Below are 26,138 nucleotides of genomic sequence, written 5' to 3'. Positions count from 1 at the left end.
TTACATGCCAGTGTTTTTCATTTAGCTTACCTCCTACTCTCCGTTCTTTAAAAATCTGTTGATTTAGAAGTTACTCTGTCATCTTAAGAATAGCTAAGTTTTTACTTCAGTGATTTGGTGAAAAGTTTTCTAAAAGCATAATTATACAGGCTTGTACCCAGTGGCTTTTCTCCACTAGTGAGGAGCCTTGATCAAGTGAAGAAAAGTGCCTGTCTTAGCAGAGGGCAGTTTTGGGAGCCAACTTGATGTGTATTCTGGAGTGTCCCAATCTATTATAAATGCAGGTCAGCTATGAAATTCATCAGTAGTTAATCACAATATATATATATTTCTGTTAACCGTGAATGGCTTACTGAAGTTTTTCATAGTTAGAAAACAAAAAAAGTTGAAGTTGTATGCCTAAATAGATGGCAGTGTTCCCTCTAAGCTGAATTAGTGTGAGCTAGCTTACAGTTTTTAGCCTCTGGCTCACACATTTTTGTCTCATCTCAGGAAAAAATGGCATTAGAGCAAGCTAATGTATGCGGTAGCTCACAACTTTAATGCCAGCAGCTCACAAACTAGAATTTTTGCTCATAAGACTCCACAACTTAAGAGGGAGTATTGGTAGGCAGTGGTGGAAAATGCCACCAAGTCCAGCCGACAAGGCAATCCCATAGGGTTTTTAAGGCAAGAGACAAATAGATGTGGTTTTGCCATTGTGCGCCTCCGCATAGCAACCCTGAACCTCCTTGGTGGGCTTCCATCCAAGTACTGACCAGAGTCAACTCCACTTAAGCTTCTGACATCTGACAAGATTGGGCTAGCCCAGGCCACCAGGTCAGGACATGTATGTAAGTACTGCACAGAAATCCATTTTTTATTTATTGTCCAGTGCTTACATACTTCCATTAAATCAAAAAAATCTATATAGACATAGGCAAGCAAGACAGTATAAGAGGGATCAGGTTCAAATTCACAGTTAACAAGAGACCCGACATTTACAGTGCTTCCACAACTTCTTTTTGGGTTAGTAGCAGCCCCCCTTCGGTGCCTTTCTGGTAACTTTTATCAGTCACCAGCTGCCCACCAACAGATGAAAGGAAAGCATGTTAGGCCGCCAGCTGGGACTCTTCATTTTGAAAACAAAGTCAAGCAAAAGACAAGGCTGAGTTAGGGGACACTCACCTAATATTCTGCCAGAGCACAGCAGGCATGGATCTAATGAACTGCTAGTCTACATTTAGTTTTTCCTACAACTTGTGTGATGGATGCTACGGAAGAGATCCAGTGTTTCATCTCTCTGTTGTCTCTGTGTGTATTGTAATGCTAGAGGTTAACAGGTGCCAGCCTTCAGGTGCAAAAGAATGTGAAGGAGAAAGTGGTTGTGACTTAGTACAATAGGCAGAAGGATGCATTGCACTGGCTTGGCCCTGGCCATAGGAAAGGGCAGGGAAGACAAATTGCACCTTTCATCTACACAGACTATACAAATATATTAGTTATTAGTTGCTCTGTGTTCAGGCTCTGTAGTACTTTTGTTTTTCCATTTCCATCTGCCACCGTCCAAAGAGCACAGAGAACAGAATGCCTTTCAGATGGCTCCACAAAGCCTTGTGATTTGTTACGGGCCTGGTGTAAAAGCAGCAATTGCCCATGACAAGCAGTACAAAACTAAAGTACACCAGACAGTATGTCAAAAATTGAGGTGCATTGTAAACTACAAATTGAAAACATAACTGAACCTACAATATGACAAAAGTGAGAAGCATGCAATTGTAAACAAGTCAGTTTACCAATAACAAGTATGTAAATACACAGAAAAATACATGTAGAAATTACATCAAAAAAGAGCTGGTACATGACAAACCATCCCTTGCCAGCCAAACTCTCTGTTTTCAGTATATCTTTATCAGACTATAAAATCATATGGAAGGAATCTCCAGGGTCATCTAGTCCAACCCCCTGCACAATGCAGGAAACTCACAAATACCTCCCCCCCCCCCACACACACACAGCTCCATACCCAGCTTCACCTGCTTCACACCCAGATGGCAAAAACCATCTTCTGGCCTGGAGAAAAACTGCTGCCTGACCCCAAAGTGGCAAACAGTATTTCCCTGGGTGTGTAAAAAGGGCCACAAGAACTATTTCTGTATTACCCTGTTTATACCATTTTAAACCAGCCACCAGGTCCAAAACAGAGAGCTGAAAAAAGTCTCTTGCCCCTGCTGTATTGGAAGATACCTGTTATGTGCATGTGTCAGTACATGTGTGCATATGTATAGACTTTTCTAGTATTAATGATGAGAAGCGGAGAGGAGACCAGCCACTTCTCTGAGAGACCCTTCTCTCTGCCATCAGCCATTCTCTTTGGTCCAAAACAATGGAATTTGTCTTGGCCAAAGACTTGTTTCTTGGTGTAGTGCAATGTAAGTTAAGGGGGAGGGAAGCACTTACTAAAGGGCTGCTTGCAGAAGCATCCTCATCCGTTCGTCTTGTTTCTGTGTTTTCCTGTTCTTGGCAGTTTTTGGAAAGATCAAAGGACCTTTTGGACAGAGGGTGGATGGGGAACATGCATTTGTAGTGGCAGTGAAACGACATGAAGAACTGGCAGTCCATGGAAGTATCCATAGGACAAAATTAAGGGCTGTAGCTCAGTGGTAGAGCATCTGCTTGGCATGCAGAATGTCCTAGGTTCAATCCCAGCATCTCCAGCTAAAAGTAGGTGATGTGAAAGACCTGAGACCCTGGAGAGTGGCTGCCAGTCTAAACAGCTACTCCAGACCTTGATAGACCAATGGTCTGCTGATTCAGTATAAGGCAAGTTGTGTAATATGGATGAAATACTTTAAATACTTGGCTTCGAGAGACTGCCCAGTGGTCAATTTTGAACACATCTATTTTTACTGAATCAGAATGTGGAAACAGTCATAGCTTCCTAGACGTGCATTCCTCCTGTGAATTTCTATACTCAGGAACCCATTAGTCCTGCTTTTTATTATAGAGTTCTTTCCATGCACATCAGAGAGCCAGTTTGGTGTAGTGGTTAAGTGCATGGACTCTTATATGGGAGATCTGGATTTGATTCCCCACTCCTCTGCTTGCAGCTACTGGAATTGCCTTTGGAGGAGATTCAGAGTGGAGGGCAGGATATAAATCCAATATCACCATTATCTTTTTTTGACAGGTGAATAAATCAGACAGCAACAGCAACTCCACTCCAGTGCCTCAGCCTGCTATACCACAACCAAAGCACCATCGGAAACCTGCAGGGATGCAGCCACCCCGCCCTCCTGAAAGACGATCTTCTGCAATTACATCTTCATTGCTGATGCCTGCAAGTAAAGAGCGAGCGAGCATTGCTTTCACAGCAGACCCAGCAGAATTCCCACCACCCCCTGAACTGATACCGCCGCCCCCTGAATTGGTGGACTTGCCACCACCCCCTCCTGACTTCTACGAAGCCCCGCCTGATTTTGTGCCCCCACCACCGCCTTCCTCTGCTAACGGCAATCCAGAACTACCTCTCCCTCCTCCCCCCTTGGTCTCTGCCCCTGCCCTCCTCCCTCCAGTTCGAAAGAAGATTGTTCCTCCCCCTCCTCCTCCTAAAAGACAAGAAGGATGCAGCGGCCAGGGAGGAGAACTCAAACAAAGTGAGCCACAGCCAACTTTGGATTCAACCGGACAAGGAGATCTCATGTCTGACTTAATGAGAATTTTACAAAAGAAGAGGGGCGAGATCTCATGAAACAAACAGGTTTAAATAGTGGGGCGTGGTTTTAGTTGAGAGGCAGCTCTTGGAGTGATTGATCTGAAGGAAAGAAACCAGAGGACTTCCTGGAGGTCCAAAGAGTTAGAAGTGAAGGACTTTGTGCTGTCTCTTAGCCTCAGACTTCACAAGAGCATTATATGAGAGTCAGAGAGATAAGAGAGACCAGGACACTGACTATCTTTCCTTTACTCTCTGATGCTCTCCCTCTGTTATGTAGATTGCTACTCTTACGGAATCAACCTTCCTTCTGGTCTCATATCTTTACTGTTTTCGCACACAGCTTACCTCACAGTCACAATCCTGTTCCCTCCGCAGCATCTGTCGGATTTCCCACCATCTACGCCGGAGTTACAGGAAGTGCCGCGGCTTTTGCGTAGCAAACGTAAACTGGGTTTTGGCGGTTTACGTTTGCTATGCAAAAGCTGCGGCATTTCCTGTAACTTCGGCGCAGATGGTGGGAAATCTGACAGATGCTGCGGAGGGAACAGGATTGTGACTGCGAGGTAAGCTGTGTGTGAAAACTGTCCTTCTCTCCACACTGTGCTAGCCTTCTCCATCTTGTGCTAGCCTTCTCCATGAGAACAGGACACGCTTCCTGTATCTCTAAACATCCTAGTTAGGCTAGATTAGAATCTTGTCTCTACTCTATCCTGTCTAGAATGGAGTTCCTTACAATAAAGGACTCATATTGGTTTTACCAAGATAAAGAGCATTCTGTATAACGTTTCTTGCCTCCACACTCTACCCAGATGAGCTCTGCTGTGTTAATGAGCCTTGAGCACTCTGCCACCCAAATAATCCAGTCACACAGAAGTGTAGACAGAGCCAATCATTCCAGCACATCCTGAGCCAATCTTGTTTCCCTTCTCTGAAGACTTGTTGGGACAGCAGCTTCTCTTGCTCCTTGTTCAGTACAGTAACACCCACCTTGAAACTTAAAAAAGCAGCCTGAGAACAGGACTCCTGGTAGACTGTAGCAACAAAAATTGCCAAAGAGATACAGTCTGTTCCCAGTGGACCCAGTGCTACCTTCTGAGAAGTTACTTCAGTGGGACTCCAGAGAAGCAGCAGCAAGGAGTAGACCCTCTTGATGGATCAGTCCCACCCATTTGCCTCACATGGCCTCTTCTCTCCTCCCCCACTTCTGGAGAGAGAGGACAGGCTGGGCCAAGTGTCAGCTTCTTGCCTTTATTGCCAACATTTACTACTAAGTGAGTTCACCTGCCATGGTTGGGGAAGAGAGGAATTAGTTGCCACTGCTAGCCACTTGACCAGGAAAGCAAATGGGCACACAGCAAGGAGCAAATGCTGACACCACAGCTGGCACAGGACTGCAGCTGTGCATTACCTCCTCTGGCACTTAATTTGCTCTCAGCAGGAAGTAGGACAATGCCCCAGTAGCCCCAGCAGCGGTGTCGCTGTGGACCTGTGAGCCAATCCCGTTTCCTGCTGGATGCATGGAGGACATCTTTCCCGGGGTACCTCTCCCCACACAGACACAACCCAACAGCAAAATCTCAAAATAGTTTCTTGAATGACTGGTACAAGTGGCAGCATTAAGTTCTGCTTTTTTTCCCCTTTAGAATATAAAAAGTATTTTGAGATTTAAAAGTGTAAAATATACATGTACTCTCTTCTCTAAAATATGCAACAAAATATGGTTAGGAAGGTAGCAACTCCTATTTATTTATGTTATTTTCAGAGGTAACTAAAGATTGTAGATATTATTTTTCTGGTTTAATGCTAGACTAATCCTAAACAGAATTACACTCTTCTACACCCATTGACCAAAGGGCTTAGGAGGGAATGGCATTGTAAATCTACTGGATACAGAAAGAACAGTTATGCCTTCCATCTATTGCTAGGTTAGCAACTGTTTTTAAGTAGCACCTATTTTGTCTCACTCTAGTTACCTGAATATTTTATGCAAATTTTTCCCTTGCCATCCTTCTGTCATTTATGGGTCATCTTAAGTTTCCTGTTTGTTTTGACAGCATTCACTGCCAGCTCCTAAATAAAACCTTCTTCTGTGTCTTCAAAGTGTTTCATTTAAACGGGATAAACAAGGAAGGATTTTCCAGTAGATAGGAAAATGTTCCGATTCCTGGCCAAAGAGGAGGAGTCAGTGGGGAGACACCAGCTGGCTGTATGGCATACAAGTCAAGAACAGGAAGTAGGTGATCTCAGGAATAGTGAGTGGGAAAGAAGACATAAAGAGTTACATTTAGGATGCAGAGTGAAATAAAGGAAAACCTACTCTGCCCACCTTGAAGAGGACGGGACCAGTGATAGCAGCAGTGGAAGAAGGTTACAAGGCAAAACCACCTATAAGCATTGAAGGGTTAGAAACACCTATGCTATACCCTTGGAATTACCTGAGCTTGTATGGGGGAAACCCACTGGTGGTTAAATTTCTGCAGAACTAGGGTATGCATTAGTATTGGACCAATGGTGCAAGATTGGGGCCTTCCGTTGGTGGAATCTGAGCTGCACCCCAGGTGGTGCAACTTTTAAGATCCAAGACTTGTTTGTGGGGACTGAACTTGGTCTGGAATAGGATAATTCAAACCTTATATGATAAAAGGGGCACCTAAAAAATATGGGAAGTACACAGGAGGGATGGGTGAAGTGATGTGTTGAATTAGAATGGGTGGCAGATTTTATTCATACTTGTCAATAATGACCAAAGAGTTCGTAGCTTTTCCTGGAACTGGGACTAAATCACCAAGGAAGACTGTATTGTGGGAAAGTTTGAGAGCTTTGATTGTTGTCCTGCAAACAAGGGTGTGCAGAATTCTGATGGGTCAAACGAAGGTATCTTAATATTTTCTTGGAGAATTCAGGCAGTCAGGCTACTTCTTGACAGTACCAAGAGGAATTCCTGCCTTTGCAACACCCTGTTTAATATCAAACTGAATGTATTTCCTGCACCTCTGGCATCTGAAGGCCAGAAGGATCCTGGAGTGCAAACTACAGGCATCTCAGTAGAACTTGAGGATACCTTGGGGGGCAGCACTGCTCATATCTAATTCTGAACATAGCCCCCTTCAGTCCACACAATGGGATCACATAAAGGGGCTTTCTACACACTTGGGAAATTCCAAAATTTAAAAAGAACTAATTCCCACACACAAAGAATGTGAAGATGCCTCCACCTCCTTCCCCACAACTGCAGGTTTGGGGGAAGCTGGAAAGGTGGGAGAGAAAATGGCAAGTGGGACAGGTGATAATGTGTGGAACAGGGCTGGAAAACATAGCAGAGAATGGGATGGGCAGAAAAAGGGCTGGGAAAAAGTTGAAAAAAGGATGGAGAGAGGAAAATAGTGTATGGGAGGGGATCCAACCATTCCTCCTATGGAACAGCTAATTGAGTTGGAGGCAGGTTTCAAACTTGGATCAGTGGACTAATAGGATGGGTAGGATCTGCCACAAGATTTCCTTCATATGAACATATGTTCATATGACGAGTAGGATCTGCCACAAGATTTCCCTCATCTGCAAGTCTTGCAGGTCCCTGGCTTGTTTGTTGCATTAGCTGCTGCCACAAGCTGTGGTTCTTATAGCCACTAGCTGAGAACATGCATTGATCTGTATGAACTGTTGATTAACTGAGTTCTAGTTATCCTAGTGGTTAAAGAGCCCCGTGGCGCAGAGTGTTAAAGCTGCAGTACTGCAGTCCTAAGCTTTGCTCATGACCTGAGTTTGATCCCCGGTGGAAGCTGGGTTTTCAGGCAGCCGGCTCGAGGTTGATTCAGCCTTCCATCCTTCCGAGGTCAGTAAAATGAGTACCCAGCTTGCTGGGGGGAAAGTGTAGATGACTGGGGAAGGCAATGGCAAACTACCCTGTAAAAAGTCTGCCGTGAAAACGTTGTGAAAGCAATGTCACCCCGGAGTCGGAAATGACTGGTGTTTGCACAGGGGACAACTACCTTTACCATTTTTTAGTTATCCTATGACTTCTCACTTGCACACTTGTTAAAACACAGCCTCTCATGCATCCTAAGACCAGGAATTTGAACTGCCTTTTTCAGGAATACATTGAACCAGAGAACGTTTTTTCAGAAATTCCTGCAACACAATGGGCAGATCAACAAGGAAGGGGTTGCTAGAAAATTAAAAATCTGGGAAGCAGGGGAGGAATGCTCCACTCTGCTTCCAGTAACATATTTCCACCTCATGCTGAATGGTGATGAGTAAGAATGGTTGCCTTTATAAGAGAATTCAGAAACAGCCAGGAAGATGGAGGTAGTTGGGTGACTTTAAATGTAGGTTGTCCAGGCTCATTTCAGGAAGGATCTTTAAAAAGCGAAATGAGAAGTAAGGGGGGCTGAAAGACACAAAAATAGAAACAGCAAAAAAAAAAACCCTAGTTATGTCCACTGGTGATTTTTTGGTCTTGGTTTCATCTCCAGCCCCTCTCTTCATCTTGGTGCAGATTCTCTTCAACATCAAGATGAACAGCTGACTTTGATCTCTTTGGCCCAAGCAGGAGGACGTTGGGCATAACCAGCTCTCTCTGCCACAGTCTGCATTTTGAAGGGATGTTGTAAAACCTGAAGCAAGAGGCGGACCTGAAAGCAAAGGAACTCAAAATGTTGTACCTGCTACCAAACACCACTAACACGCCCTCCAAGGCGGGCTGCACAGCACACACACTTACAACTGTGATCAGTTAACGGTTGGCCAGCCAGCTGTGAAGGTAACTTTAATCTATGGAGCACAAAAAAGTAAAACAAGGCACCACATAATGGACGTCTTACCTCAGAAAAATCATTCCTGTTAGCCTTCTGAATAGCTGAATCTGCCATCCAATTCCTAAGCACGTACCTAGGATTAATACCTGAAAAAATAAGTGTGGCGGTGTAGTGATTAGACTAGTGTTGGACTAGGATCTGGGAAACCTAGATTTGAATCACAGCTTTGCTATGGAATCTTGCTGGGTGACCTTGGGCCAGTCACACACACTTCACTTGACCACCTCACTGGGCTGTTCTAAGAATAAAATGGAGGAGAGGAGACCGACATAAGCTATTCCACGGGGCGGGGGGGGGGGGGGGGGAGAAAGGTGAGATTCTTGCTAAATCCTATTGCTGATAAAATTCAATTACTGATAAAGAAACTTGCAGGATCCATTCCTTAGGGCTTTGCCAGGCTGAAATCCACATCCTCTCATAATGCTCATATAATAACTTAATCAAGGATGTCAAAGGACTAGAATTTGAAGGCTGCAAACTTTTTTCCTTTCCATCACTAATCAGAGCACAAAGCACTGGCCAGGACAGCGGCTTGCTGGGCTGCTGTGACTTGAAAGAGCAAGTCCAAGTCTCATTGGCCATGGGTGCTGCATAAGTTGATATTCATGTGCTCTGGTATAGTATTGGCAGTGGCAAGAAAAAGCTGGTGCTACCAAATGTGAATTCCAAGCCATTTTAATGGTTCACAGGCAGGCTGATGTCCTAGCCAACAACAGGGTGTAAGTGGGCTATGGTTAAATGCAGGAATGACCAATAGTTATGTCTGTCATACTGTACAATCAATGATGGTATAGGTGTTTGTGGCCTAAACCATCTTGACATGAAAATATACAGCTTGAGGCAGTAAAGATTTACTTATGGTGCTGTTCTGTGTACCTTCAGACCAAACAATGTCTTTTCCATACACAAACACCAGTTTCAGTGCAATTTGTGGCCTTTCATCCCTCTTCTTCCTCTGCTGTGCACGCCCACCCCAGTGTGTTCCAGAGTAGTACTCAGGGACTATTTGCACCTTACTTCTCTGTAGTCTGCAATTATATTATATTCCTATGGTTCACCAGGTGATTCAAGACTCCTGCTTGCCCATATTTTTAATGGATGCTGGCCTAGCATTGGGGAAGTGCAAGACACTTTCCTGATGGCTATGTGAAACACTCTACATGTATTCATACTTGTTTACACATTTTCATACTTCTTTACAGTGCAAGCTAGATGCATGTTAAAAGTGAGCCAGTCCGTGCTGGCTGCAATTCTTATAGTACAGGATTTTGCAGGAGGCATATCAAAGAATCACAGAGTTTGAAGGGGCCATACAAGCCATCTAATCCAACCCCCTGCTCAATGCAAGACCAGCCTAGAGCATCCCTGACAAGATGTTTGTCCAGCTGCTGCTTGAAGACTACCACGGAGGGGGAACTCACCACCCCCCTAGATGATATATGATGGTGATCACCAAATATTATGTGTAAGGACAGATGGACTTCTCTCTACAGCATGAGCATTCCAAATTGGGCATTATGGGATAACTCCTCACCCCCACCATTACCTTGGGAAAGGGAAACAGTTTGGTGTAGTGGTTAAATGTGTGGACTCTTATCTGGGAGAACTGGGTTTGATTCCCCATTGCTCCACATGCAGCTGCTGAGTAACCTTGGGTTAATCATAGTTCTTGAAAGAGCTGCTTCCTCAAGAGCTTCTGTCAGAGCTCTCTTAGCCCCATCTGCCTCACAGGGTGTCTGTTGTGGGAAGGGGAAGGGAAAGAAGATTGTAAACCGCTGAGACTCCTTCAGATAGTAAAGGGCAGGGTATAAATCCAATCTCATCTTCTTCTAGTCTGAATTGTGGGAGCAGTGGAGATACTCATAACTAGATTCAGACTTTAATTACTGAGTGCCAGGTGATAATATGCAAGTAAGCTGTCAATTTCCTCTGTAATTAAAAATGGCAATCTCAAAATCAATACCAATTCCTCCCTTTATAATTAACTATCAAAAGATTGATTAAAGGTTTAAACAACTTCACTACTTAAATCCTACCATATATGACTAGAGGCAGTTTCCAGCTATGAGGGATTAACCATTGGTATTTGGCTGTCCTATTACCCCCAGACTGGGTATTTAAGGTAAAAGGGGCTATGGATAAAAGTTCCATTATCTTTTAGTTGGTTTTATTTTTTAAAAAGAAAAGTGGATTGGAAAATCAACTCCAGCCATTTTCTACACATTTGTCAGATTGCCGTTAATATATACCTTCCTGTTCTTGCCAAATCATTTGGACTTGAAAGGCTGTTATACTTGAAGAAGGGCAGGTAGATTAACAAATTCTAGTGATGAAAGGCAACGCAGTCTTTTGATATCTCCTATGGTCAACTGCATTAAAAATCAAGTACTGTGGCATGATTAAAGCTGATTGAGGATTTCTTCTCAATGCTAATTTCTCAAGTGCCTCAAAGCATGGCTCGCACAAGCAGACCAATTTTTTTTAAAAGCAACATACATACCACCTTTGTCTATATTTAGAATTTCTGAGAAGAGGAAAAAAACCTAATTTGACTTACTGGTCATTCTTCTTTTTCGGTCAGATTGTGAATCACCTGCATTCCTACAGAATACACATCAAAAAGACAAAACGATGAAGTTCATTTTTTGCCTCTTGTTTTCCATGGACACTCATAAGAGCATAAAAGAGGCCATGTTGGACTGGATCAGGCCAATGGCCCATCCAGTCCAACACTCTGTGTCACACAGTGGCCAATATATGTGTGTGTGTGTGTGTGTATATATATATATACACACACACACATACACACACACATAAACACACACTCACATATACATATATACACACACACACTCCGTGTGGCTTTTTTAACATCTGAATAACAATTAGGCTCATGCAACTACATCCAGACTTCACAGTAACTGTGTTAATATAAAGCAGAACACGGGACTTACAATATTTACTAATTTATATATTTAGCCCATTTCATACAAAAATTATCTCAAGGAGAATTTTCATGTTTTATTTAAGTGCCTTCTAACCATTAGTTCACAATGCAAAAATATTTCCATATACATACGTGCACAGGTAAAAGATAGAATTTTTAAAAGATTTTTTGGGGGTGGGACAAAATCCAGTTGACATGTTCCTGGGCACATGATGTTCCCTATATGCAACTAAAGCTCAGCACAGATGTATATTAACAGTCTCTCAGAACTGTGAACATACTTTGAGCTCTCCTTGCTATACCGTAACATCTGGCAGGGAAGGGAGATGGAAAGTGGCTGACAGTGTCAGCTGAGTATCACCTGGACTGGCTTGTCCTTTAGCCCTTGGCTCTCAGCCTGGTGCCAGTGATAGCCCATGCCATGAATGATGACATGCCCAGAATATGTTTGCCTTTTGGGGGAGGCGTAAATTGCTTAAACTATATTGTTTAAATTGACTGGTCAGGAAATTTCTGTAAGCCATTTTGGCTACTTTCAGGGAGAACAGAAGCATACAAATGCCAAAATGAATAATAAAATCTGTGGCTGCAATTTGTCAATTAATCAATTGCTGGCTGCTTGCTCTGTTACTGCCACGTTCTCCTATTGGGGGCTTTGGATAAGCCACGATCCTCCTCAGAAGCTGCATCAGCAAAGGCTAAAGCAAAGAGTCTGTTAGCGAGTGACGAGAGAGAGTATGATGAAGTTGGGGGCCTTCTCTCTCGCTTGCTTGCCTGCCCCATTCCTGCCCTCCCCCAACCTGCTGCTTCTGCTGGGAATGGAAGCACTTTGCAGCAAAGTGCCTGAGATGGGAACAGAACAGTCTCCTCCTCCTATAAGAACATCAGAGAAGCCCATCCAGTCCAACACTCAGTGTCACATGGTGGCCAAAGCCCAAGTCATGACACTTTGTCCACTGACAGGAAGTGGTGTCGGCAACAGTGTACATGGTATATAGTGGATACATCACTAGGCTTGCTCAGAAGGTCCAGACATGGCTCTTTCTAATGGGTATCATTATGCAGCCCAAGGCTATCACTCACATTCTCTTATACAGATATATTTTGCTTCAAAATCCCTCAATTCAACATCTTGCAAATTAGCATATATTTGATTATTTTGATTTAGAATTTGTAAATGTTTGTTGCCAAGGCCCAGGGAAACAGAAGGAATTACCTATGACATCCCAACTTCAAAACCTTGAAAGATCTAATGCAGGCATGGAGCCACGTTGTGTATAATCTCCTTAATCTTACCAAGCCCACTTTTTAGCAAAGAACAGGATCACATAATGACCACTGAACAAACAAAGTTTAGGATTAATGTAAACATCTAATCAGCATACAAAATAACTAGCGAGGAAAGATTTCAGGGGAAACTCAGGAGTAATTACAGATTTATGTGCACAGTTCAGACTCATCCTACCTTGTGAATTCATCAGAGTGACTCTGACTGGAGCCTTAACTCTTCTGCCTGGATCTCATTTTCATCTGCACTCTACAGTAATGTAACATACCCATCCTAGGAAACAAACACTTCTGCTTTCTCTTTGTAATGACTCCCCCACTCTCATCCTATACTGTTTTTGGCTTTGGGTGTACCTCTGCCAATAATACCATGTATCTGGCAATACAGGGTTATGCTTGCAAAGCTCATACCACAATAAATCCCTTAGTTTTTAAGATGCCAAAAGACTGGTTGTTATTTATTTTAAATAACAGTTACTTCTTTGGAATTTATCATATAAAGGTGAGCCCAGAGTGTTTAGTTCTGAAATTGCTTACTTTAGAGGATTATAAAACATCTCAGGGTGAGGAGGAACCCCGGTGATACTTATTTTCCTTTCCCTCAATCTGCAAATGCATAACTGCAGCCATTCTAAGATGAACATAGCTTTAATTTACCTTCGTAATCTCAAGAGGTACATAGCAACCCAACTGGAAAAGAGCTCGTGCTTAGCGATATCCTGCAGAGCCCAGAATTCCTGCATGAAAAGAATTGGATGAATTATGAAATTAAGTATTTCATCTCTGTAGGTTATATCACTTTGTGATGTATAGAGGTGAAATACTCATCTACAGCATTTATGGTTTTAAACTTCAGTAAAGCAGACTCCTCTATTTTCTTACCGATGCTGTGAAAAAACAGGAGAAAAAAGGACAGGCAAAACCAAAATTTGGTGAACCTTTCCGTAGACTCTGAAATAGATGTTCAGCAAGAAACAGGATTCTAATCCTCTCAAATACAGGAAAAAGAGATTTGCAGGAGATAAGGCAGTAGCCAGGAAAGGGGAGATCTCCACACCTGCTTCTTTTCCTATACAATCCAGTTCCCTTCACACGCCAGCTGGTTTTAGCAAGCCAAAAGTTCAAAGGCATCTAGGAAATAAGCTGCACAGAAAAAGTCAGGGTTGGGGTATAGACCAAGCACTCTGTTTCTTTTGGAAATGTCTGCTCTTTTCTGTCTGAATCCAGCACTTGGACTTGCATTGGACATCCAATTCCTGCTTTAAGAGTTTTCTTTGTAAGTTGCCTATAAGAAAAGCAATCTTTCTAAAGCCCTAAACTGAATGCTGAATGGGATACTAGATGATGATTTATGAATTGCCTTATCCAGCCAATGCTAGGCTCTAGGTGATGTACATCAACATCAAATACACAAAAAATCAGTAGATCCAATTAATTTAAAAGTTTAATGAAGCTCAGTACCAAAAACTCTTGTTGAGAGTTGCTGTGGAGTAGTGGGTCACTATACTGACAGACTATACCCTGGTTCAAATCTCTACTTGGCCAGGAATCAGATTGTTATGTTTTTACTGTCATATTTAAATCCTACTTGTTTTATACAACTGTGTTGTACACCACCCTGAACCTGGTCCCACTGGGAAGGATGGTTGATAAATTTAAATAAATAAATATGACACTTCTTTGGGCCATCATTCTGCAGGTCAAAGTACTTGGGCACTTGACTCAACTCACTGTCACATGTAGGAATGGTATAACTTATGGCTCAAAAGCACTGCAAGGTGGGAGGAGAGGCTTCAGGATTCTGCCTTTGCAAAGGAAAATTACCTGAAGCTGCTCCTCCCCACACCTACAGCAGTGTTTGAAGCCATATAGAGCAACACAATGATTTCAAAGTGAGTTATACTGATCCTACATGTGACATTGGGATTGGCACCCTTGACAGCCTAACTCATTTCACAGGGCTACGGCAAGGATAAGAATCAAGGAAAAGAAAGGAAAGGAAAGGAAAGGAAAGGAAAGGAAAGGAAAGGAAAGGAAAGGAAAGGAAAGGAAAGGAAAGGAAAGGAAAGGAAAGGAAAGGAAAGGAAAGGAAAGGAAAGGGGTTTTTTTGTTGTTGTTGTTTTGCCATTGAGTCACAGATGACTTGTGGCAATCTCATAGGGTTTTCAAGGCAATAGACATTGAGAGGTGGTTTGCCATTGCCCGGCTCTGTGTAGCAAGCAACCCTGAGCTTCCTTGGTGGTCTCCCATCCAAATACTAACCAGGGCTGTCCCTGCATAGCTTCTGAGATCAGATCCACCTGGACTATTCAGTCAGGGAAGCAAAGTACACCACGCTAAATTACTTGAAGGAAAAGGTGTGATGAAATACAACAGATTATTGCAGTAAATGAACTAAGAGTCAATAGCTCATTCAGCAGAATTTAAGGTTTGTCTTCAGTCTTCTCCAAAGACTCTTCCACTTCTTTTCTTAATAAGTTCATATGGTGGTGGAACAATGGGCCAAGTAGGAACATTTACCCACTATGTACACCCTAGATAACATCTTCAAACACACACACACACACAAAACCATTCTCTCAAGTCACCATCCCAAATTAATCTTTCAGCTGTCCTGCTAACGCTTTAGACATCTGGAGTGCTTCAACTTTTCCAACAAAACAAAGATATATATTTACCATAAGTGTATCGTGCAGTAGAATATTCACATGATTAAAGAGGCAGAAGATTTGAATTTGATTTTCATTAGTGCAATAAAATTAGCTTTAGCATTAGGAAATCAGATCACTTGAACACATAAGAATGGTGGGAAAACAAACTCTTCCAGGCTGGTATGATGGGACATGGCACATATATGCTTTAAGGCTTGCTTTTTCGAAAAATGTTTGTTTGAGTAATTTCAAAGTACCTAAGAAGATGATATTGGATTTATACCCCACCCTACACTTCGAAACTCAAAAGTCTCAGAGAAGCTTACAATCTCCTTTACCTCCCCCTCCCACAATAGACACCCTGTGAAGGAGGTAGGGCTGAGAGAGCTCTCCCAGAAGCTGCCCTTTCAAGGATAGCTCTGAGATAGCTATGGCTGACCCAAGACCATTTCAGCAGCTGCAAGTGGAGGAGTGGAGAATCAAACTCAGTTCTCCCAGATAAGAGTCCATGCACTAACCACTACACCAAATTGGCTCATCTAAGATGGCTCCAGCCACATGAAACTCAACCAGATATGCCTTATGTAGTATAAGGTATGATAAACATTAAAGAGGAAGTGTAAAGAAGCAAAAAGGGGAGAGATAACAAAATTTGCATAACCTTTAAAAACTGACTTGCCAGCTGCAAGAAATAAAAAAAAGTTTTGCCTTTTCAAAAGAAGCTAGTAATGTTAAACAGACCAACAAAAATCAGGATCATTCATCACTTTTCCTTTCATATCTCAAACTCTAAGGAAGAGATGAGGATTAACGCAGAGAACCGGAAATCCAAATCCAGAGGCTGCTTGCCTGTGTTTTAAATGTTTAGATCTAAAAACAACAGTCAGCAAACCTAAGGATCTGCATGTTTTCTGAGCCAAGAACTTTAGCCTTTGCCTCTGTATAGGGGCCATACTTGGGAGGGGGGGGGCACGCAAAATAGTTTTTCTCACAATAAGAAACACATGAAAACAAGAGATACTATGGGAATTTGTGTTTAAGTAAGAGGAAAGCACGCAAATCTATAGTTGTGGGATACAGGGGTTTTTTTTAAATGCTATTTATTTCTGCCAAGAAACTTTTCCAAAAAAGAAAAATATGAGTCTGCTTATGGTTTTTGCAATATTTGCCCTGGATATTGGCCACTGAATCTCTATGGAAAGAAATAAAAATGATGTACAAAGGAATATACCCTGATAAATTGTTTGCATATAATTCACACAAGCACTACACTTATTTTTCTATATTTATCAACTTCTTGTTTTAAAGGACTTTTAAAAAGCACAAGATAGTACATCAGGCATCTTCAACCCATTTGTATTTGGGACTGTGTCCAGTGGTTGTCTCTCACTGAATACAATACTCCAACTTAGATGCCATCAACTACTGGAAGTCTCTTCAGTTTCTTCTCAACCAAGACATGCTAGTAATGTATCTAGCCTTCACCTTAACATGATGCTTAGGAGTCTTCCCAAAGTATATAGACATCATTCTAGGTCTGAGAACATGAAGCTGCCTTACGCTGAATCAGAACATTGGTTTATAAAGGCCATTCCAGCAGCTGTAAGCGGAGGAGTTGGGAATCAAACTCAGTTCTCCCAGATAAGAGACCACACACTTAACCACTACACCAAACTGGCAGTGCCAGGGATTGAATTTGCAATTTCCTACATACAAAGCTGATGCTCTGCCACTGAGCCACAGCCAATTCACACTTACCCTGAATTTGTATATTCTGCAGATATGCAGAAAACCAGATGTTGGTATAACAAGTGACTACTGGAATCAGGAGGTTGAGAGGTGAGGGCTGTCCAGGCTGCATTACCTTCCAGTTTGTTACTGGAAAAGCCAAGTTATAGGGTCAACTGGATTAATAAAAATTAGCACTCAACCACTTTGCAAGCACTGTAGTGTAACTGCTATCATTGCAAAAACTGTTTTCCCTCATTGTTTTGACCCTGAACTCTATCAGAGTTCTGAATGCTTTGCTGCTATAGAAACAGAATGAAAAAGGCACAGTGAAATGAGCAGCTGTTTTACTAAACTCAGTCATAAGCTGCTTCCACATGGACTTTTTTCTACCTTTCAGTCCTATTTCTTGGCCAATCCATTTTCTAGGTTTTCCCCATCCTCACCACACATCTTCTGAAACCTAATTTACTGGGGGGGGGGGAGGTTCCCTCCCCAAAAAAGAATTCAGTCCAAGCTCATTAGCATGCAGTATGGACAGGAAAGTGAGCATTTCCAAAGATCCTGTCCACATAAGCTCCATTTTTCTTCCATCAATCTCTTGTGGCTGTCATTTTCCCTACAATTCCACTGAAGAGCTGGAGTGGGGTGGGGAAGAATTGCTTTAAAGCTATTACAACAATTGATTTTTAAAAACAACCCCCACCAAAAAAAATCCATCCAGTGGTGTAGCAGGAAAAAAAATTGCAGGGAAAACTGAGGCAGAAAGAAAATTCCCACATGGAGACTCCACTGCAAATTCCTTTGCAAATGCAGAACAGAGATTCATGGATCGAACCATATCATATATCTATAGACAAGAGTGGGCCCATCTGTGGATACTTAAAATACTAGCAAGGAGAACATAAAAGACATTTTTGCCAGTATCATGTCCATATAATTTTCCCATTCAAAGCAACCAGGATAAAAATAAAGGCAACAGCATCACAGCATACATTTTACCAAAACAAAAAAATTATTGGGGGAGGGCATGAAACACCACAGGCAATCTACTTCACTAGAGATGAGAAGTATATGAGGTTCTAAGCAATTTTTTAAAAGTTGCATCAGTTTGTTTCTACTTCTCTGGATTCATTTGACCCCACCTTTTGGTTTAGTTAACGGCCATTAATGTTTTCCTACAATGCAATGCAACAATACCTGAGAAATGCTGAAGTCCTTCAAATGGTCTAGTGAGATCTCACTAAGCTGCCGAAATGTCATTGTAAAATCAGCTTTCACATCTTCCATGAGCTAATAGATGCAAGATTTCAATCAGTTATCATTTTTTGGTAGTGTCAGAACAGAAGTTCAACTATTTGGCAAAAGAAACTCACTTTTAAAAGGAATGCAATCAGATAGCCATCCTCATTGCTACTGCCTAGGAGACCCAATTTTGCTTTGAACAATTCTGTAAAACTGAGAATGATAAATGTACTGAACATCACAGAACTGGAAATCTCTTTCAAATATTTACACATGTATCCTTTTGTAAAAGATAAATTGCAACCATTGATGTACGTACCGATTATAATACTGATCAGGGTATCCCTCAAGAATCTGAGAAGCACTAGGAAAAGAAGAAATGCTGAAGTATAATAGGAAGACGTATAAAATTCATAGATTTGTAATTTATTTTAGCAACATGAAAGCTGTAGCATTAGAAAGAAAGTGTTATCACTTTGCAATCAATTCCTGCTTTATTCTTCTTGCAATAATTTCCTTTCATGTTTAATGTGCTGAGGTCACCACTGTTAATAGGACATGGCTGTGGCAACATCCAAATTGCTACCATTCTTCCATCATGTTAGGAAATGTCTGCCTTGGCATCATTCAGGCTAGCTTAAAGGACACCCCTTCCAGGGCCAAGCCTGCTCCCTGCAAGAAGCAATGCCAGCAAATGAACTGCAAATCATCATCCTGCAATAGCCACTCAGTAAAGGAAAAATATTTGAGCCCCAATACTGCTTTGTTTTCCCTTAGAAGAAAAAAACACTGTAAAAGGAAATGGGTCTTTCAAGCAATATGGGAACACCAACAGACCTGTTTTCCATTAGGCTATCAAAACTACAGCTGGAAAACCTTCAGAAGGAAAACTTCTTCCTGGATGTGCCTGGCTTTCTGATGCTTCATTTTTCCAGTGTGTCTAAAAGTCAACACCACTGTGGTACACAGTCCAGTCTGGGGGGGACAGGACCTTATGCCAAGGCACATATATAGCTCATTGCCCATATCTGGTTATTTTAAACAGGAGTTTCTGGCACTGCATTTAGAGAGGCTCCATTTCTCAAAAAATACCTCTTGATTTTCTTCCAGAGAGTCTCCCTTCTTTTTGGCACATATGGCCATTAAAGCGCATCTCATCTCACCAGCCCTTTTAAGTGTGAAGACATTTTAAAGGATTACTTACAGCTGCTTTTGTCGGGGATCCAACAAAGGGCTTAAAGCCTGCAACAGCTTGTTCAGATTAAACATCCCGACGTTGGCTTGGTTTCCTATTTTATACCGCCTTTCATCATCAGATAAGTTTGGGACAAAGTCTAAAGAAAAATGATATTTTAGTATAACGGTATTCAGAACAAAACAAACAACCTTAACATATTTTAAGTGTGCTAATTTTTTTTTCTGATTGCAAACTAACAAAAGCCCTTCAGGCACTAAAAATATTTTTATTCTGTCTCTAAACATAGCAATATTTGTTTACACTAGATTAGCCCAAGGTCTAATATTTGCCAAAGAAAGCAACTCATTGTTAGCTACACGTTTACAGTTGGTAGTCTGTTATTTTCTTATTCTACATGCAAAACAAACTCAGACGTTTAAAACCACTAAAAGCAGAGTTCTTGAACAAAAAATGGATTGTTGTTAAACATAACCAGGCCTTCTCCCTATACCAAGGGATCTTCAAATGTCTTTTACAAATTATACAACTGTTACATTACCGGATTTTGCAATCAGCCTGAAATAGTAAGACTGTAACTAATAAAACAATCTGCCCTGCCTAAATTATTTCTTGCAATGTGCTGTACATGGGATTGCCCTTGAAGAGTGTCTGGAAGCCACAACTGGTGCAGAACTCTGGAACCAGGATGTTGGGTGGAGTGAGTCATTGGGGCCATATCACTCCAGCTTTGATACATCTTCACTGACTTCCAATTTGTTTCCAGGGTCAATACAAGGTGCTGATGTTGGCATTTAAAGCCCTGTTTGGTTTGGGACCAGCATACCTTAAGGACCACATACTGCCATAATGAATCTCCCTCACCATAATTTTGGGGCGGCATGCTTCAGGTGCACCTATCACCTGAGGCTAGACTGGTGGCGACCCAAGAAAATGTCTTCTTAGTCATAGTATGACTATGTATGGAATTTCCTCCCCAGGGTGCTGTGTCTGTCTCCCTCCATTGTTATCTTCCTCCAATGCGTGAAGATGTTTTTGTTTTCTTTGGTCTTCCCTCTTTCCTATTTATATTTCTAATTTTGTTATGTATGTGTGTGTTTTTAAAGTTAATTTTAATGTTTTTAATTATTTACTGCCTTGAGGGCCCTAACTCACTGGAAAGGTGCAACAGAAGTGTTTGAACCAAATAAATAAAATAAAAATACTATGGTTAGATGGATTAGATGCACACATAGGGATAAACATACCAACATATACTTTCAGTTTATATACACATAAAATGGCAACATACACCCCCTCCACTTCTGCAGATTCCCAAGCAAGCATGTATTACAGTTTGCATCCTGAGAACTCTTGCTTTTGTCAAGTGCTGCACACTCTCCATCAATGATGACGAATCATAGAAGGTTTATTCAATTCATGAAGTTACAGAGCCAAGACTGTGCCTTGGTAGAACTGAGTCCCTCAGGTATAGATAGTCAGTTATATTAGATGGTCCAGACCGTTACAAGTTTGAAGCAATGAGCGCCTTTTTCACTACCAATGAAGCAGCCCGCCCCCCCCACCCCCCCAGTATCATTTCCAGCTAGAACAAGTTACTTAAAAAGCGATAGTCTCCGAGTGTGGCTGACCTTCATGCCAAGGCGTACCACATAACTCAGGGTGGGAAAAGGTTACAAAACACATTTGATGAGTGAGCAAGCAATTCTAGCAGCACAGCAGGGAGATTACAAAAGCCTGGACCAAGATGGAAGTGCTCATGGCAAGAAGCATTCTTGATATATTGCCCCTCTGAAAACACATTCAGCCCCCTTCTCTCAATTTGTCAGGGTAACAGCAATGGAAATGTGGGCTCTGTCTAATCCCCTGCCTTTTACTGAAAGAAACCAAGCCTTGTGGGCTGCAATGCTGTTGTAGTCACCTAGCACGATCCTCCCAAACTATACTTACCTGGGTCATAGGAGTCCATGAACCCAAATGGACCGTAATCTATTGTTATGGACAAGAGACTGAAATTATCTGTATTACAGACACCTAAAAAGGAACAATATTACCATCAAAATATAGTAATTCTAGGAAATTCTGTTTTAGCATAATTTTTTTTCTGTAAATTTAAAGTCCACCCTTTCCCACGATAGGCTCAGGGCAGATTCCAACATGGTAAAATAATTAAAACCAGCAATAAAACAATCAAACAGTTAAAACACTTAAGCTATGAGATCAGAATTAATTTAAGGCATCATGGATGGTGTGAACACATACATTAAAACATAATTGTCATAGACAACTTAGATGTCCAAAAGATGTCAACTGTATTGGCCCTATAAATGGAATGCATGCTGAAATAGCCATTAAGCTTCTCAGGTTCAGCCTCTCACAGCTAAGAGTATAAGACCGATTCCTCGCTAGTAGTCGCTTTACCCCTGGGCTTCTGCTTTCCGTAGCTCAAGTGATCAATTCCCCAACAGTTGCTGCACAAGTGCATTTTGATTTGCAACTCTGTCCAATTTCCCTCACAGCTTCCAGATCTAAAAACCCACAAAAAACAGGTCGCTGCAGGGAGAATTGGAGGGAGCCATGGATCAAAATGCACCCATAAAGCAAATGGTGGGGAATTGATTGCTTGAGCCGCAGAAAGCAGAAGCCCAGGGTGGAGCAACTGCTAGTGAGGAATCGGTCTAAGATTTTATCCTTGATATCTCACCTAGAATCTGCCACGAAGACCATGAACAGACTTGGGGGGCATGGAGAGACAGGGGGACAGGTGACTCCAGCACCTGTGTGGCCTACATTCACACTCAGAGTAGAATTTCTTTCCCTTCATGGATGGGCTACAACATGCTCTTGCAATGGAACAGGGCAGTCCGCACAGCAAACCCAATTATGGAGCCCTGCGTAGCTGAATCCTGTACCAGGAATCAACCCATTCTTCACATGCAAGGAAAAGGAAAGAAGGCAAATGATGGTGAGTATTGTCATGGAGCCTGGACCCAAAGCCAAAGTTTTCCTCCATGACATATTTTGCAGGAATGCACAGCATCAAGACATCACAATACAGGTTCCTGCATAGGATAAGGCATTTAATCAGAGGTAGAGGAAGAAATTAGTCCAGGGGTGCCCTTTTCAGTAGCATCCCCATGTATCTTGTCATGTCTATTTCTGCCCTGAATGAACAGTACTGGTTATACAGTTTATCTGTTATAAAACATATATTTTCCTTATCTTAGCAGAAACAGACACTGGTTCTTGTTGTTGTGGCTTATTTTTATTTATTAGCTTAGATCTACATAAATCTAGGGTACCCACATGATTTTTAAGACCTTTACATGAATTATGTTTGGCTTTGTGATGCTAGCCTTGCATGCTGCAGTCTATATGCCATTCACACTGAGTTTTAGCAAAAGTCCAAATATTTCACACTTTTCATGCAAAAAAAAAAAATCATCTCACCGTGAGCAAAGCCCACTGACATCCATAAGGCAATCAGGTCTGCAGTCTCAGATACTACTCTGGAGAAAAATGCCTGCAATCAAACACAATTTTACTTTCATGCTCTTTTTCCAAAAACCTGCAGGACACAACACTGCCAAATACACATCCTACAACAACAATCTGTGAGGCTGAATTTTGACTTTAGGCAGCAAGCCTCCCACCCTGACTGTGTCTATTTGTTTATTTTAATACACAGCTGCTAAATACATATTAAACAGCAGCTCTGGTAAACCAGATTACATATACCACATCAAGTTGCCTTTATAACTGGAAGATGAGAGAGGGGAGTAGAACAAACAGGTGGAAGAAGAAGCTGACACTCAAAACAATATCTTAATCTTCTTGCTGTTTCCTGTACATGAAAATGCATGACCGCCTCTCCTGGTGTGAAACCATCTGTCAACTGAGATTCAGTTAGAAGAGGCAGTTCTCTTGTATGTTCTCATGACAGGTGTTGGCTTTCGTACATTCTGTCTAGAACTGTCTCCTTTAGGCTAAGATGGTTAATATTAATTTTATTACAGTTTTATCATCTGCTTTACTGATTACCCTCAGAGATCATCTTAACATTTGTAAACCCTTTTGGTTTTAAGAAAAGTGGTATATAAATATTTAAACTAAACAAGATCGCAGATTTATACCCCGCCCTTCTCTCTGAATCAGAGTCTCAGAGAGGTTTACAATCTCCTTTATCTCCTTCCCCCACAACAGACACCCTGTGAGGTGGGTGGGGCTGAGAGAGCTCTGACAGCAGCTGCCCTTTCAAGGACAACTTCTGAGAGCTATGGCTTACTCAAGGCCATTCCAGCAGGTGCAAGTGGGGAATCAAACCCAGTTCTCCCAGATAAGAGCCCGCAAACTTAACCGCTACACCAAACTGGCTCTCACCAAACTGTCACATGGATTGTGACAGTAAGAGCATCCATTCACAGTTTTATAACTTACCAGGTATCTATTTGAGTCATTCATGCTTATTGATGGAAAGTGTTCATCTATAACAAGGTCTAACAGTATCCTGAATAAAAAATTAAAGATTTATTTAATCAAAATCAGTTTCGAAATATGGAAGAAATTATTTTGTTCTAAGATTGTGTCTGATAGCTGGGAAGATCCCCTTTTGAGATGCCTTCTACAGAAAGCAAAATTGAACTGTAGGTAATGAACTGTTTGATCAAGAAGTGGTGAGTTCAACATCCAAATTCTAAATCTATAAATCAATTTGGTTGTTAAAGCAGTGCATTATATTTTATTGGGATGGACCACATGAGTGATTTCAGAGCCTTTTGATGAAAAGGAACAAAATACCCACTTGTTTCTTTATATATATAATTGCAGGGATGGAAAAAAAACCCATTGCCTGATTGTCTGGAGGACTAAAAATACACTGGCATCTAATGCATTGGCATCTAACATTCTGACATGTTTCCCATTCCTGCATAGGGCTGGCATCTGAAAATGTGAATCTGGCTCCAGATAAAGTGCCACGTTTCCAACTTTCTGCATTTGCCTATCAGTATAAGGGTCCATTTACAGCTGCACAAAATATCACTGGATCCTGACCAAAGAACTGCTCAACCAGTTCCACATGGCAGAGGATGCTTTGGACATGTGTTTTGTGAACTGTTACATGGCAAAGAACATTTGAAACAGAGGGGTGTTTCAAAAGCAGTTGGAGATACAACATTGGGGATCTCACATTTTGAGACATTTTTACAATCTCCTTTATCTTCTTCCCCCACAACAGACACCCTGTGAGGTAGGTGGGGCTGAGAGAGCTTTCACAGAAGCTGCCCTTTCAAGGACAACTCCTGCGAGAGCTATGGCTAACCCAAGGCCATTCCAGCAGGTGCAAGTGGAGGAGTGGGGAATCAAACCCGGTTCTCCCAGGTAAGAGTCCACGCACTTAACCACTACACCAAGCTGGCCCTGTAAGCTCTTGTAGGATTGACTACATCAGGGGTGTGTGGCTAATATGCAAACATACCTAATATGCCTAAAATGCAATATACAGAAAAAGCCCTGTGCAACACCTAATTGCCTAGATGTCTAAAAACACAGTGTTGGCACCTGGGAATTCAGAAATGGTTCCACAGAGCTTGCATTTATTTTTCGAACCTTATTTACAAGGCCAGGTCCCAAGAAGCCTGGGTACAAGCACAAAGAACTTCCCTTCACAGCTACATGGAGGGGGTGCCAATATTCTTCCAATGGTGGCAGCTACTGGTGCAATAGGATTGCCTTTTCTGAGATTTTCCTGGGTTTCCAGAGTGGTTCTGAGGAGGGGGAGTGGTTTGCAGTAGTAATGGGAAGGCTGGAAAGCTTCCTTGGAAATCAGCTGTCATGCTGCATCAGGTAGGGAAAATGATAGAACAAAGACTTAATTCTAACCTTAATAAATCTAGTTCTCCATAATGGGTTAAAATTTCTAATGATCCTATCCGAAACCAGGATTTGGCAACACGCAAAACAATTGCTCCTGAAACACAAATAATACTCCATGTTAATGTGACTTAAAGCCCAGTGTGTGATTTCATAAGAACAAAGAGCTCCAAATCAAATTCAATGAAAGCCATGCACAACACGACACACAGCCAGAGACATTCCCTCCAGCAATGAGAACGTGAGCAGCCTGTGGGGAAGGAAGCTTCTATAACAAACTGTTGCAAGCAACTAGACTATGACTGACATCATTCAATGAAGACAACAAAATCTCAGAATAAGATGGTAATATTTCAATATTACATCTGTGAGTTATATTTTTGGAATGTGCAGGACAAGTGAGTTTGGGGAAGGATCCATAACCCAGTGGGAGATGGCAAGATGGTATGCAAAAGCTTCCAGATTCAGTCTTTCACATCTCCAGTTCAAGGATCAGAAAGAGCAGATGGTGGAAAAGACCTTTCTCTGCTTGACATCATGGAGAACTGCTACTAGTCAGAGTAAACAATACTGAGTTAGACTGACCAATGGCTCAACTCTGTATTAGACAGCTTCAGAAAGAGCTGAGGCTCAGTGGTACAGCACATGCTTTGCATGCAGCAGGCCACATGCACTTTTCTCAGCATCTCCACTTCAAGGATCTTTT

The 26,138-nt window shown here is 41.8% G+C and overlaps 2 protein-coding genes across 2 annotated transcripts in view; one reads left to right on the top strand and one right to left on the bottom strand.

Annotated features, from left to right (window-relative positions):
- The window catches only part of APBB1IP (amyloid beta precursor protein binding family B member 1 interacting protein), a 68,111-nt gene extending 63,501 nt beyond the window's left edge, over positions 1-4,610 (top strand). Inside the window, exons 14-15 of the mRNA XM_060248324.1 lie at positions 3,170-3,841; positions 4,574-4,610. Coding sequence (XP_060104307.1) covers positions 3,170-3,730 — 561 coding nt within the window. The 3' untranslated portion in view covers positions 3,731-3,841; positions 4,574-4,610. The remainder of the gene's footprint in view (positions 1-3,169; positions 3,842-4,573) is intronic.
- Positions 4,611-7,994: 3,384 nt separating this feature from the next.
- Positions 7,995-26,138, bottom strand: part of LOC132578264 (protein adenylyltransferase SelO-like) — a 40,380-nt gene continuing 22,236 nt past the window's right edge. The window contains exons 9-20 of the mRNA XM_060248188.1: positions 25,442-25,529; positions 23,999-24,068; positions 23,012-23,084; positions 21,512-21,595; positions 19,571-19,700; positions 18,686-18,730; positions 18,498-18,579; positions 18,322-18,414; positions 13,400-13,479; positions 11,066-11,109; positions 8,515-8,594; positions 7,995-8,325 (exon numbers count right to left, since the gene is read on the bottom strand). Of these exons, the coding sequence (XP_060104171.1) occupies positions 8,203-8,325; positions 8,515-8,594; positions 11,066-11,109; positions 13,400-13,479; positions 18,322-18,414; positions 18,498-18,579; positions 18,686-18,730; positions 19,571-19,700; positions 21,512-21,595; positions 23,012-23,084; positions 23,999-24,068; positions 25,442-25,529 (992 nt within the window). The 3' untranslated portion in view covers positions 7,995-8,202. The remainder of the gene's footprint in view (positions 8,326-8,514; positions 8,595-11,065; positions 11,110-13,399; positions 13,480-18,321; positions 18,415-18,497; positions 18,580-18,685; positions 18,731-19,570; positions 19,701-21,511; positions 21,596-23,011; positions 23,085-23,998; positions 24,069-25,441; positions 25,530-26,138) is intronic.

The sequence above is a fragment of the Heteronotia binoei genome, chromosome 10, assembly GCF_032191835.1.
Source record: "Heteronotia binoei isolate CCM8104 ecotype False Entrance Well chromosome 10, APGP_CSIRO_Hbin_v1, whole genome shotgun sequence".
Classification (NCBI taxonomy): domain Eukaryota; kingdom Metazoa; phylum Chordata; class Lepidosauria; order Squamata; family Gekkonidae; genus Heteronotia; species Heteronotia binoei.
This window is presented reverse-complemented; position numbering and strand designations above follow the sequence as displayed.